The 14,320-nt window shown below is 41.4% G+C and overlaps 1 protein-coding gene and 1 long non-coding RNA gene across 4 annotated transcripts in view; one reads left to right on the forward strand and one right to left on the reverse strand.

Annotated features, from left to right (window-relative positions):
• EPC2 (enhancer of polycomb homolog 2) overlaps positions 1-5,451 on the forward strand; it is a 50,612-nt gene extending 45,161 nt beyond the window's left edge. For both annotated transcript variants that reach the window (XM_074873828.1, XM_074873830.1), the window contains exons 12-14: positions 541-700; positions 2,437-2,770; positions 4,171-5,451. In XM_074873828.1, coding sequence (XP_074729929.1) covers positions 541-700; positions 2,437-2,770; positions 4,171-4,243 — 567 coding nt within the window. In that variant the 3' untranslated portion in view covers positions 4,244-5,451. The remainder of the gene's footprint in view (positions 1-540; positions 701-2,436; positions 2,771-4,170) is intronic.
• Positions 5,452-11,211: 5,760 nt separating this feature from the next.
• Positions 11,212-14,255, reverse strand: LOC141945006 (uncharacterized). 2 transcript variants are annotated; one of them, XR_012629392.1, is made up of 3 exons: positions 14,135-14,255; positions 13,384-13,527; positions 11,212-12,582 (listed from the first exon to the last, which is right to left on the reverse strand). It is a non-coding gene; the product is annotated as an uncharacterized LOC141945006 (long non-coding RNA). The 2 variants fall into 2 exon arrangements; XR_012629391.1 differs by lacking the exon at positions 14,135-14,255 and adding an exon at positions 14,043-14,113.
• Between the last annotated feature and the right edge of the window lie 65 nt (positions 14,256-14,320).

Genomic DNA, 14,320 nt, shown 5'->3' on the forward strand with positions numbered 1-14,320 from the left:
CTTCCAGGGAGGGGGCAGCCACAGCTTCTCTGGGCAACCTGTGCCAGGGCCTCACCACCCTCACAGAGAAGAATTTCTTCCTTACATCTAACCTAAATCTCCCCTCTTTCAGTTTAAACCTGTTCCCCCTTGTCCTATCCCTCCCCCCCGATCAAGAGTCCCTCCCCCCTTTCCTGTAGCCCCTTGAAGTCCTGGGAGGCCGCTCTAAGGTCTTCCCAGAGCCTTCTCTTCTCCAGCTGAACAACACATCGTGGCCCTGATCTGTTGTGCTAAGAACTGCATTTGCCATTGACCGACTGACTTGGACAGGGCTCATTCAACACTCGTATGGACGCTAATTTCCAACTTTTCATCAGACTTGTGATATGGAAATATTTAACGTTACAATGCATGAGATTACATTTAGGAGATGTATTTCTTTATATGCTGGTAATTGTGCATTATAGCAATCCTAACATGGTATTTCATTTTGTACCTGAATAATTATAAAGAAAAAAGATTTTATGGTGTGGTTTGGTTTTTTTTGTTTTATTCCCACAGGGCTCCAGCACCTCTGACTGTATGTCAAAAACACTTGATTCAGCCAGCGCCCACTTTGCTGCATCTGCAGTGGTTAGTGCTCCTGCTCCTAGTCGCAGTGAGGTAACGAAGGAACAAAACACCAGCCACAACAATATTAATGGTGTTGTCCAGCCTTCAGGTGATGATTTCTTAAAACTCGTGGTCTAGTGCAGGCTGAGAATATGTCAACTGATCTTATCTCTGATTTCTAAAATACTACTTAATAAACCAAAAAAGTCAAATATATTAATAGTTTTAAATATTGTTCTTTAAAATATTTCTGTGCAATGGCATGTTGGTTAGTATGGTAATAAAGCTACCAAATGCTTTTTTACATTGGAAGAGCATGGTTTCTGTTTTCTTTTGTAGGCTTTTATCTTTTAATAATCTGTTAAGATCAAAAGTGTAAGTGACAGCATTTTAAAAACTGTGTGAATGTGTCATTAAAAAGAAATCAATTACTTAAAACATTGCTAAGTACTTTGAGAAGGAAATAGAAAAGTTGCTACATTATTTGGTCATTGTCCACTTGCATATTCAGGCAAAAACATCCTAATCAACTACTTCTAGCAATTCTTTTGGCATTACTGTAAGTTTCAGGTTTCATTGCATTTAGGATTCCTCCCAAATTCAGGCAGAAGTGTAGATGTTAGCATCTGCTCCCTTCTCCCCACCCCTCCTTCTGAACCTCCATTATCAGAAGGCAGTAATGCCAGTCATGCTGGTGCAGGAGCCATGTTGCTGAGAGACAAATGGTACTTGGCATTTGACTGCCATAACAAATAAAAGGCTTTTAGAGTAATTTGTTGTTTTAACAGCTAATGATGTGATTAGTTTTATAGACCTTCTGCCAGGCTGGGTTAATGATAACATGAAATGAATAGAGGGAGAAAAAACCACAGCTGAACAAAATCAATATACTGGAACAGTTCCAGGGAAGAAAGACATCTATGTATAATTCTCTAAGATCATATCAAGAGGGTAATGTTTTGAGGGGTATAAGATCAGGCACGTGGTAGTGTGCCGTGCTGATACATGGTACACAGCTTTACGATTGATGGAAAACCATTGCAAATATGCATATAAAATTAGACTTCTGTTACTCTTTTAAAGCTGTAAGTGGCAATGATGTAAAATAGCTATTCCTGATTAGGATGGGAAGACTTGAAAATTAGGAGATGTTAGCTGAAAGCAGTTTTTTCAGGAATAAGAATCCAGGAGAAAATGTATCTAGTTTCCCCTGCGATCAAATCAGAACAGTGAATAGCGAGGGTACCAAGAGGAGATTTGAGAACCTCTGGTTTGAATATACACTGTAAATCTTGGAGTTTCTCACCATGTAGGAGCACAAACAGAGCACTGCAGCATAATCTGAAAGGAGTTTTCTAGTTTGCCTAGTCGTAGGCCTCTAGTTTTGCTGCCTTGAGAGAGTCTGGTCCCCAGAACGTCTTTATGTTGCCAGCAGAACCAAGTAGGAGGTGAGGAGGTGATTCAAAGCATTGGAATTTGGCTTCCTGGTTGGTCCCTGAGGTTGCCTAGCTAAGGTGTTCCCCATTCAGTTTACTTTTATGGGGAATGTTGCCCCTTTAAGGCACCTAAAATGTGGTGTACAAAGTTGGGCAATATAGAAGTTCTTTGTCGTACAGTAACTTCTTTCACTTTCTGATGCTCTCGTGAATGGAAAAAACCCCATGAAATGCTTCTACTGTTAACTAGAAAGATTTCTAAAATTTTACATTTTGTGAATCTTTAAAAACCAAGTTCTTGCACAATTCCAGTGACATGCATACTTTAAGCATTACCCTTGAGGTTAATCTTTGGCTTGGAATCTAAGGAATGGCATCTTTTTAACGAACAACATTTGTTTTGTAACAGGAACCTCTAGAACTTTGTACTCCACCAACATGGCTTTATCATCCAGCCCAGGGATTTCAACTGTACAGCTTGTAAGGACAGTCGGCCACACCACCACAAACCACTTAATTCCAGCATTGTGCACAAGCAGCCCTCAGACGCTTCCCATGAACAATTCTTGCCTGACGAACGCAGTGCACCTCAACAACGTCAGTGTTGTTTCTCCAGTCAATGTGCATATCAATACAAGGACTTCAGCACCGTCGCCAACAGCCTTAAAACTTGCCACAGTTGCTGCCAGTATGGACAGAGTGCCAAAGGTAACTCCTAGCAGTGCCATCAGCAGTATAGCACGGTAAGTGCAGCGAGCCGGAGCTGCTCTGAGTTAACAGTGCTGCTACCTAAAGGTCTCTGTTGATGTGCCCAACTCTGCGCTAGAGCGCTACAGAGAGTTGTTCCCACCTCCGAGAGACTTCTCGGTATAGCTTCAACCTCACAAAAACATCCAGCTGCTGGCACCTGCAGCGTGGCCGTGACAAACCGCCAGAGCTGGTTTTGCACACTAACGCCCAAATAGTTTGCACCAATTTTAGGCACCAGTAGTTTTGGTAAACTTTCATTGTGTTTAAAATGGCTTCATTTTAATCATTTTCGTGTCTCTTCTCATGCAGTGCTTTCAGACAGATACTCTCAAATTTTCCACATGTTCTCTTCATAACTTTGTGTGCCCATATTGCAAGATGCAGGCTGGCCCATACCTATTTTATTTAGATATTAGCTAGATATTAGCTAGATCTATCTACCTATTACATATTTATGCAGAATATAAACCAGGTGTGGGCCAGCCTGTCTCTTACATACATGAATAGATACTTATTTTCATTGAACAGCAGCACTCTTATTTCAGGATGCTTAGAAGATGTTTCACATGAGTGGTCAGGAGCTTGCAGCTGGCTGAGTTTTCTGAAAATGGCAATGTTTGGGCTTTGTTTTAAGTCTCTGCTGGATTGTGTGGTGTTTCAAAAAAGTCCCATTTGTTTATGAAATAGAAAAGTAAAAAATGGATATTGGCAAATGTGGCTTACTGATTACTTCATAACTCTTCTGGAGAGGTTTTTGAATTGGAAAATTGCTTGTATAATTTAGTCACCACACAGATTGAGGAAAAGGTATTTTTAAATTTAGCAGTCGTGCCTTAAAGCACACTTGTATATCATTAATGCATTTAGTTCTTATTTCCTTCCAGTCAGAGGGGTATTTCAAGTCATGTCAGCAAATGCCTTGAAAAGTACCATCTTCGCTGAATAGGTCTTAAGCTTCTGTACAGAGAATGATAATAAATTAGAAAAATATTTAAGATTCTTGTGCTAGTCCTGAAGTGGAACTGGGGTGGGGAATCATGTTAGGACAATGCTTTGCTCGCTAACAGAATAATTGATACTGAGTCATCACGGTATATCTTGACTTTGCTCCTTCAGGAGATTTTTTAGTACTTTTATCCATAATTTAGGCTGGTAATTTACATTTAAAGGCAATAATCTTGTAGAAGGGACTGCGCTGTTAGTGAAGTTAAAGCAGTTCTTAAATGCCAATATTTAGTTTTAAATAATCCTTCTAGAGTACGTGTTAAGGTTTCTCCCTGATCCAAGTAACAGCTGTGTAAAAGCACACAGCACACGTGACAAATGATTAAAACTGTGTAAGGAAATGCTCATGTTCTGCTCATGTAATTATTGAATATTTCTTTTATTGCAGAGAGAACCATGAACCAGAACGACTGGGTTTAAATGGCATAGCAGAGACAACAGTAGCCATGGAAGTGACATAACCTCAAACCAGTGTCTCGACCTGTGCTAAGGGTGTAGTCATTTATATTCCAACTGAATGCAAAATACAGCGCTCTGTGGATCACAGAGAACTAAAATGGACCTAAATGGACTATCATTATATCGTGTATTAAGTCGATATATAATGTAAATTTTGTAAAATTGGGAAAATCACTACCTTGTAAAATAGTTTATTTGTATCATCAATATTATTTCTGTTACTTGAATAGTAGATATTCATCATCATGCTTTTGCACTTGAATTTGCAACTGAATGGATTAAAAAATAATTCTTTAATGGGATCATGAGCATGAAATGGGATCCTGCATCACTTGTTTTAACTATTTATTTTGCCATGTTTACATTTTGTATCTTGTACAAATAAATCCAACTTTGTGTCTAAAAAAAAAAAAGTTAAAGATTCATAGCTAGGAAACAAAATTCTTGTAATTTTTTTCTAAAGGAAATGTAAAGTTTTCACTTGGTTCATTTTGTTTCACAATTTGACTAGATGGACTTTTTGGTAAATACTTTAGTGGCATTTCACTGTCAAATATGAAGTTCAAGGCAAAATAGTATTTTCTATTACTGTGCAGGGGAAAGGGATGGATCGATACATGCAAATTTAATGTAGTAACTCACTTTTCCATATATTTTGAATGTATATTTCTATTTATAATACCAGTTTATAAAAAATAATTACACAGGAAAAAAAACTGACTAGGAAAATTATGCATCTTGCACATATAAAATTGTGCAGATATGAGAAAATTTTCAACTGATTACATTTTATCTGAAGACTGCATATTTTAACCGGCTTTAAAACTGTAACACACCACATAAAGGATATTTTACCAGGTATGTATTGCATTATATATCATTGCAATAATTAATTATTGGATGTCTAGATATCGAGCCATCCCAGGTGGTGGGGGGGAGGGAGGGTTGTGGCAAGATTGTCTTTTCAATTTTGGAGAGTTTTCCTGTGGCTACAAGGCAAGTAACGGGTTGGAAAAAGTCTGACTGTAAGCGTTGGACACCTTCGTAGTGTAGTGTTTTAGTGACTTTTTTTATACGGTTCTTGTAAATTAGATACGTGTAGTGGTGTTTCAGAATGTTTGTTTATGCACTAGTTCAGACAACTTTCCCTGTTACTTGTTCTTGATAAGTGAAAACTGCAGGGAAATAAAAATACATATCAAAACATGGACATGTTGCATATGTGTTTATTTCACAATGTGCAAGCAATAGAAGCGTAAATTTTGGAGGCTGTTAGTGGTCTTCTGATGATTTTGACCAAAGCATATGCACTTTTTTTCCAAAAGGTTTCTGTTTATGTGATTATTTCCTGTGCTGACGGTACACGGTAGGGGAGGGATGGTCCAGCAGTTGGGACTGGAGACCTGGGATAATCAGGACAAAAGAGTTGCCTTGTTCTGCCAAAGAAACTTCAGGTAGTACTTTGGGCGACTCATTTGCCTTTTTTGCTGTTTGGTTCTCCACCTGTAATTTGGATAATGTTTCGGTACTTGGTTTAAATTGCAGAATCACTGAAGTTGGAAGGAACCTCGGGATGTTGTCTAGTCCAGCTCCCCCCCACCCCAAAGAAAGCCAAGACGTGATTTGCCTATATGTCATGCAGTCAGCATATTTCTCCTCTTGGCTTTTCATATAAAGAGTGATTTTTAATCTTCAGTTGTGTTTAAACATGTTTTGTCTTAACGTTGTGTAAATTGAAAGTTCTGACAGCTAAAAACACTTGCAGAGCTTTAAATACCAGGAGCTTGTCAGAAACTCGGATGTCTAAAATGAACTCTTTTTTTTGCTTAACTGATGCTTTATTTTCTATTCAGTATGATGTCTGCGAGGAGCAATGATGATAGATTTTATCTGTCAAGAATAGTCAGAGGAGCCCAGGCCACTTCAGCGTCGCTGCCTTGGTCAGGCGAGGTGTGGTGGCAGGGTTTGGGGTGTCAGCACAAGGGAGGCACCTGTGCAGACGCACACTCGTGGCTCCTCTCCCTGCACCGTGCCTTCCTCGGGACCGCTGCTCCCTGACAAATTGTTTTTCACTTGTGTGTCACCTTTCCACCTATGTCTGAGGTTTTCTGTAGAGCTGGGTTCATTTCTGGGAATGACTCTGACCTCTGTGGTCTGAAGCACGAATGAAATTTTTTTTGAAAGCAGAATTGTTGCAAAACTGAGTCTGGGGGAAAAAAAGTTACTCTCCTTGATATATAAACATAACCTTGGTTCTCTAACATACCCCAAAACTCTTCTGAGGTTTAATGAAAATGCAAAGTTGTTTCTTCGGCGGATTGAAAGTTGTACACTTGGCAAATGACAGCTACTGAGCTCTGCAGTGTAGGCTCTTCTCACTAGAAACATAGATTGCTTTCATGGTAAATTGGAATGAAAATATCTCTAAGATTGTTGTCTGTCTATGACTTGGCATAGTCTAATCCCCATCTAAGTACTTAGAAGCTCCAGCTAAAGGTTTTTTAACTTTTAATAGATTTTGGGAAAATGTGAGATGGAGAAAAGGATTTCCTAAGCCCCAAAGGCAATAATGGTAAGTGTGCCATATGTTGAACAAGTTTCATTTAAAGGATTAATATTGACATAGCTTTCTGTAAAGTAGCACTGTAATAGTCATTTTAAGAATGTCTAGCAATTAATTGTGTGCCTCAAGTGCAAGAAAAGGAGAGTGATTAATAATACTGTAGTCCATAGAAATCTTCATTTAAAAAAAAGAGAGAAAAGGAAGGGAGTATTGTTAGAAAGTCTTCTACTTTCTCCAGGTACTGGTATACAGCAGGGAATACCAATGACTGAGTTATTCTTATGCACTGTTTTAAAAGTGGGTGTTGACAATATGACATTCTTTTTAATTCCTTTATTTGAACATCGTGCATATCTGCAGTATGTTTAGATATTGATTTGTGGTTTACTATATATGAGGGAATGTTGTCCAGGTAAGATTTTTTAATGTAGTTTATCTACAGCACTTCATACTGGACTTCAAGGTAGAGTGCAGAGTTTTCCCTTAAATGTCAGATACTAGAACATGGTGATTATTTTTCTAATAAGGGTTATCTAATGTATTTAATCTATAGATTGACTGGAGTTTTGGTATGTGTTTAACTGTAGGCTTGTTTCTAATTCTGCCGTCAGGCTTTTCCTTCCCTGTCCAAACAAGATCTAAACAACATCCTACTCTGCTTACAGAGCTTGTCCTTGTTCTTTAATCCTCTGCAGCAGACTGTGTGCGGGTTTTCCCCCCCTACAATCATAAAGACAGTTGCTGTAGCCCTTTGCAGTTTTCCTGAGGCTCCAACTTGCAGACTCATAGTCCATTTTCCTCTTCTACCTCCAACTCCTTTGTAGAGAATAACAGAAATGTTTCCTATCTCCTTATTACAGTAATTGTGATTTTTGAAGCAGCATGCTCACAGAGCAGCCTTCCAGGAGGTGACACGTTTATCCTGAAGTGGACTGGCATCACGCTCACAGGTAGTCAGCCTTCCTCGTGGTTTGCTGTGGAACTGCTCAGACTTCCAGAACAGAGTGTCCTGGTAATAATTCACCTCTTCAAAGAGGAAAGCTCCAAAGGCTACAGCGAACTAAACACTCTTTATACAGGATTATCATCCCAGCAGGTCTGACTTCAGATAAACGGTTTCAAATCTCACTTCCCTATTTATTTCTTCTGCTGCTAGGTTTTGCAATATTCACATTTAGAAAAATGGAGAATAACCTTCATAAATTAAAGCACGTCCTCACAGTCAACTGCTACTTGAGAAGGATGAGAAAAGGGAAAATCTCTGTGTAATAGAGAGGAAATGTTTCCTGTGTAGCAGCAGACCCAGGCAATTTAAGTTGGGTTAGCTATTAAGATCCATGTGTTTACATTTGAACGAAAGCACGTGGTGGTTAATTGTTTTTCTTCTGATCTAACCAGCTAATTATGTGGAAAACATTAGATATGGGCAATTGCTGTCTGCGAGCCAAAGCAACCCTGGGTCAGTTTAGTCTCCCCAGAAGAGCAGTCAGCGTGCAGACAGCAGAGCTGCCATGGAACTGCTTGGGACTGGGATGTGCCCTCAAGCAGGCAGCTGCTTGCAAGGGCATATCTTGGGAAAAGAACAGGCAGTTTTAGGGTAAGGGCAGTGTTATTTGAAGCTGGGGCAGATGCACAGTGAGGGCTGTTGTGCCTCCCGGCACGTCCTATGATAACTGCGTTATCTGGAGTTTTTCATTCTGCGGAGCCTGTTGCTTGTCTTTAACAGAGGCCACGTTGTAGATACCCTGCTACACTGCTCTAGCCCACGTAGAAATAAAGCAGTCTTCTAGCTGTTTGCAGAGTGCCTAAATGCATTTAATGGCAGTGTTAAATGCATTTTAATTGCAGTCCAGCCATAGTCCGTGAGAATAGCATATGTATGAAATGGGAATATATTTGGGTAATTTTCTTTACAAAGCTTAAATGGCCAGAAGGAGAATGTAAAGATGCGCTTCTGAGAGAATGTAATACTGACTTCATTCCTATTTGATAAGGAAGGCCACTGGCTAAGAATGTGAGTTTGAAGCAGGCTGCAGTTTACTTGTACGTTACTGTACATGGTCAGACACTGGAACAGGCTGCCCAGGGAGGGGGTGGAGTCACCAGCCCTGGATGTGTTTAAGGGTCGTTTGGATGAGATGTTGGGGGATGTGGTGTAGGGGAGAACTTTGTAGAGTCGGTCTCATGGTTGGACTCAATGATCCTGAGGGTCTTTTCCAACCTGAATAATTCTGTGATTATTCCATCTTTGTAAGCACCTGGCTCACCAAGTACTGAACTTGTGCGTCTTGTCCTCCCACTAGTGAATACGGCGCCGCCTTAAAGGAGGGACTTCAGAACACTTTCAGGTGATTTCTGTTAGCTGACCCAGGGTAGCTGTATTTTGCATCTTTGCTGTCTAAGGGGAAAAACCTAGAATTGCTAGTGTCTTGCTCGCAGGCGCCCAGCAGCGCTGTCGGAAGGTAGGTGATGGGAGGTTCTCACTTTCCCTCAGTTGGTTTTGGTTTTGTGCCATCCTGCTGCAGTGACAGTCAGTACCCAAAATGACATTCCCTAAGGTGAGAATGTTTGTTTCTGAAGTGTCTTTCTGTTATACAGGAGGAAAGGGGGTTTTTCAAGTGAAGTTTCCTGTTTTCTCGGTGACTTGCTTATTTCCAAGTCACCTAGTGTATCTCAAAATGCAATCTGTGTGTGCTTTGGAGGGTTTTTTAATGGTGTCATCTCAAAAAAATTAATTTTAAAAATTTAATAAAAAAGGAAATAAAAAGAGCACACATGCAAGTTACATTTTGCTATTAATTTAACCCCATTTAATCATAGTATATTGTCACCCAGTAACTGCAGTTTAAAAAAAAAAAAAAAACTTAGTTGGAATAGGACTAAAATCTAAAAGCTGAAAGGGAATAAGTGAAGCAACTGAACTGCTTCTGAACATGGGCTATGTCCACTCCTCTCTCTGAATATCGGCATTCTCTTCCCATTCTTGTTCCATACATAGAAGCGTTGGCAGTGGTGGTCCCTGCACCAACTGTGGAAACTCTTGTCGTGCAACCCCATGTCCCTCCCCAGTCTTGGGGCGAGTGGATGTGCAGGCTTGAAGAGACACGATGGCCCAAAATCTCCTGTGCAGAAAACTTGAGAGATGTCTTGAGCTCTGTCAATGTGCCAGAAAGGCTACTGTCCCCTGTACCCCAGTTACACTGCTTTGTTTTCTAGAGTTACGACTGTTTCTGTGACTAAGAATGGGAAAATCTGTTTAGTCCGATCTGGCTTCAGTCCATTAATGCACTGATTTAACTCTAATACAAATGTAATTACACAGGGAGGATAATGTAGAAGGATCAATTCGAGAGCACGGGGCAAATGAAGGAGGGAGGCAATTAATTAAGGCTATACTATAGTAGACAATGATAAAATTGGTAACAGAACAGATACATCAGCCTAAATCTTTTTGTCTGACAGGAGTACACAACCACTTCCTCAGAGTTCTGACAGGTGAAATGAAAAGACTTAACCACAGCACCACACCTACTGAGTGGTATTCCGGCAGGATCTCCTCTACTCAGGAATGTCTGTAAAAATAAATGAGTACTGTGCCTGTCGGCTGCTGAACTCTCCTAAGGAGAGCAGAAAGAAGTTAATGGGGCAGAAGATGATCTGCTGGCCAAGGCTAGGCACAATTTCCAGTTAGGCTTTCAAAACCTCGGTCGCAGTTCAGACTGATTTGTGGCAGAGCTGTGAGGTGCCCCCACGTCACCCCCCGGGGACGGGCTGGTGGCAGCTGGCAGTGAATTTCCCACTTTCCCACCACTGCTGCTTGTGCTCCGCTGACTCTTCCTGAATTAATGTGATTTCATTGAACCCTGCCCTGGGGATAAAGCGATGCTTAAAATAACATTGTCCCCCATCTTCCTGATGATGATCCGGCTGCTCTAGTCATCCTGATTTTAAATCCACAGCTGTGTAAGTGACACCAGGAGATGGCATCATCCGCCTGTAATGCTCTTTAACTCTTTCTGGATCTTCATGCAGAAGCGGGGGGGTTGGCAATGGGCATGTTCTCCCTCACAATGAAACTCGGTGTGGAGGCTGTTGTGTATTTTTTTTAGTGGATTTGGGCTTTTTTCTTCAGTTGGGATTTTTAGGATTGCTTTATAGCTTCCTACAGTTAAGGAAATTTTATATTTTTTTCCCCAAGCTACAATCCTATAATTTGGGTCATTTATTGAGTAACCCAAATGAAAGGACTCTAACTTGGAAAAATACTTTGAGTATTGAATAATCAACTAAAATATTTTTCAGTTTCATACAAAGTGGTAAAAATACTTATTTTTAGCAAACCTATTTTTTTATGGGTGGGTTAACACAATACGTGACTTTGCATGATGTGAATGATTTATATGAAGACAGATTTATGTGTGTACTTAACATACTTTATACATATACTTTAAAGTGAGCATATATTGAAGTGTTTTGCAAATCAGAAACAGTGGCTGCTCTTAAACTCCCCACTAGCATAGCCCAGGCACTTTCTGATGGAGTATCTTTTGACTGGCAGTACTCTTAGTTCCAAATCTGACCTTTCTGTGGAAATGTGAGAAAGGAAACCCCTGTGGCCCCTGGTCACCAAAAAAATCATTACCTGTCGATCGAAGGAAATGTTGCTTCTAGGATAATCCTCTTGGGTGACAGAGAGTGTCAATTAGGCAGATCCTACTCATTTTTGCTATTAAATTTTTCCTTTGCCTGGACAAATGGCCTTGTACCCAGTCTCTCTTGAACTATAAATGTGTCTCCTTGCCTTTGGTGATGCATGGGTATGCAGATTAGATTGTTTCTGTATCTCAGTTCCTCCTAGCTGCCTTCTCAGCACTTCTTTGCTCATTTTGTTGCCTATCCTTCAGTCTCTGGCTTCCTTTATTTTTATTCCTGTTAAACACTTTATGTTGCGGCTCTGTAAATATTTTCCCCGATGCACTCCTAGCAGCATCTTCTGGTGTCTGTGGGACATTAACTATCCTTGACATTTAAAATCACTTTTTGTCATGGGGATCCCAACCCTGTTGGTACCTCCTGGAAGAAATCCTTTACCCGGAGATGTACCTCAGCACTGATGACAGCAGCATATCATCAAATTTCATCTCGATGGCCATTGCTGAGGCACCAGGATCAATGGAATCTACATTAAAGCCTCTCTCCCTGCTGCTAAGTTATGCTCTTGGCCATTACTGGCGTCTGCTCGTTGCACCGAATTGTTAAAGGCAGCAGAAATTCAACCTTGTTGTTCTCTTTCTCCTGAAGCTCCTTCCCAACTGCAAAGCTTATTCCCGGAGCCCGGAAGCAGTGAAAAGAAGCAACGTTCTTTTGGTTCTGTGGACAGGAAATTGGGTTTTCACCTCTGAAATGCCCAGGCCTCTAGTCCCTTATTTCTGTGGGACCACCCTGGTCTTCAAGAAGGGGAATTGTTATTCCTTTTGGACACCTTGGGCTGCTTAGTGAACTGCCCCCACTGAGGTTGGCTCAGCTTGAGAATTTCTTCAGGAAAAATCAGAACTTGCTGTCATACCGTATCTAATCTGCCAGGGTGATCTAAACCATGGACTTGGTATCTAGCTGGAGAACTTGCCGGAAAAGTAGGAAAATGAGATGACATCAAGGTTTGCTTTCTTTTACTTCTGTCGTACTGGTAGCAAGAAAACCGTTTGCGTTCTGGTGTACTGTAGCGCAATAAACCCAAACGAACTGTAGCTATAGTGGTGTTTCTTGTAAGTACACGACCTGCAAAAAGGCACCATTTCAGAAATTAAGGAAATTAATAACGAAAATGCTTAAGATTATTGCAGCGGAGTACGACTGCTTTTCTGTATCTTGACAGTTCGTGTTTTATGTGACACAGTTTCCCAATAAACTGTAAAATAAAATACCCTCTATCAGGCATCCAGAACAGCCTGGAAGGAGCTCACAACCTCAAGGAGGTTCTGATCACTCCTGAACCTGGCTGAAAACTAATGTTCCTGCTAGGCTGCTTAACCCAGTAATCTGGTGAGAAGTAGTAAAAATAGCAGCTTTGTGACAATACGGTATTGTCTGCAATACAGACAATGTAATATTGTTTGTGACAAAACTGCTAAGAAAAGATGGCTCTTCAGTGCATTCTTACTGATTGCAGATTATACCTACTCTAATAGGAAAATCGAGGCTTGCCTATCTTGTTCCAAAATGAGCTCTTGATAATGGAGAAAAATAAGGATTAATTCATCGAAACAGTTGTCTTTTATGACTAAGCCCCTACTTGTCATGACTAACGAATTTGCTATTCAGGGTAAAAGCTTGAAACATAAGAAAAATAAAAGGGCTAGATAATTGGTAATCCACAGGAATAAATCACATTATATAATAATGTCTTATCACATGCTGCACATTGCTAACTCTCCCTGATGTAATTGCTTTTAAGAAGGGCACGAGAGCCTTTGTAACTAGCCTGCTCTTCTCGCATCCACATCAGGAACCGAGGACAACCTCTGGGGCTAGAAGAAAGGGAAATCTCTGTAGAAATGCTGAAGAACTGTCCACTGTCACCTTAATTGTAGGACTGCGGCTAATTTAATGAAACTGGCACTGTGTTCTTCAGAGGAAACTGGTTTCAGAAGTTGCTTGGAGTTGCTGAAGTCTAGGGAACGTCTGCAACTTTCCGGAAGATGTCAACAGGTGCTGCGTTCATCTCTTAAGAAGGGAGAAAAGGATGGAGGATGAAGAGGACACTACATGTGGTACACTGGACTATTTCAAATAACTTTAATCCGGTGGAATGAACTAGCCTTGGCACAGGGTTGGGGGCAGGAGGGTAAGGTGCAGGTATTTTTAGCAGGTAAGGAAGGAAGGTTGTCAAGAGAGTGGAGGAGGAGGAGGAACAGACACTGTTTTTTTCCCAGGTGCCGATTCACTGACTGCATGGTGACAAACTTCTTGTAAATTTAACAAGGTCACCCAGAGGTACTACTGCTCCTGCTTTTCCTCGTAGAAAATAAGGGTAATATAACGAAGGGAAGCGCTGGCACGCCGTCCCTGGAATAAATATCCTCTACCCTGGTGATAAATGGGGCTGCTGGCTGAGGCAATGCGCAGCTCCCCCGTCCTCGCTCCTTGTTGCTGTTTTATTTTCCCTCCAGCAGCACCTGGAGGCCTCACCCCGAAGGCAGCACCTACCCTTAAAAATGGAGCCCGAGGAAACGAAATACCTGCTCCTTGTTGGCCATTTTCCTTCGACAGCCCCGCCGAGGTCGAGCATAAGCCTCGTCCCCCCCTCTCCCCGTTAATTACTATCAATTACCAAGGTCGAAGAGCTGACCCGGCTGCTGCGGGGGGGGGGCGGTTGTGTGGCGGGAAGAAGCCTGCGCGCCGCTGAGGGAACCGTTTGGACCGTTGGCGCCGTTCGGACCGTTGGCGGCCGCCACCTGGCGCGCGGACTACGCCTCCCGGCAGGCCCCGCGCGGCGGCTGAGGGGCGGTGGCGGCGC

The sequence above is a fragment of the Strix uralensis genome, chromosome 6, assembly GCF_047716275.1.
Source record: "Strix uralensis isolate ZFMK-TIS-50842 chromosome 6, bStrUra1, whole genome shotgun sequence".
In the NCBI taxonomy this organism is placed as follows: domain Eukaryota; kingdom Metazoa; phylum Chordata; class Aves; order Strigiformes; family Strigidae; genus Strix; species Strix uralensis.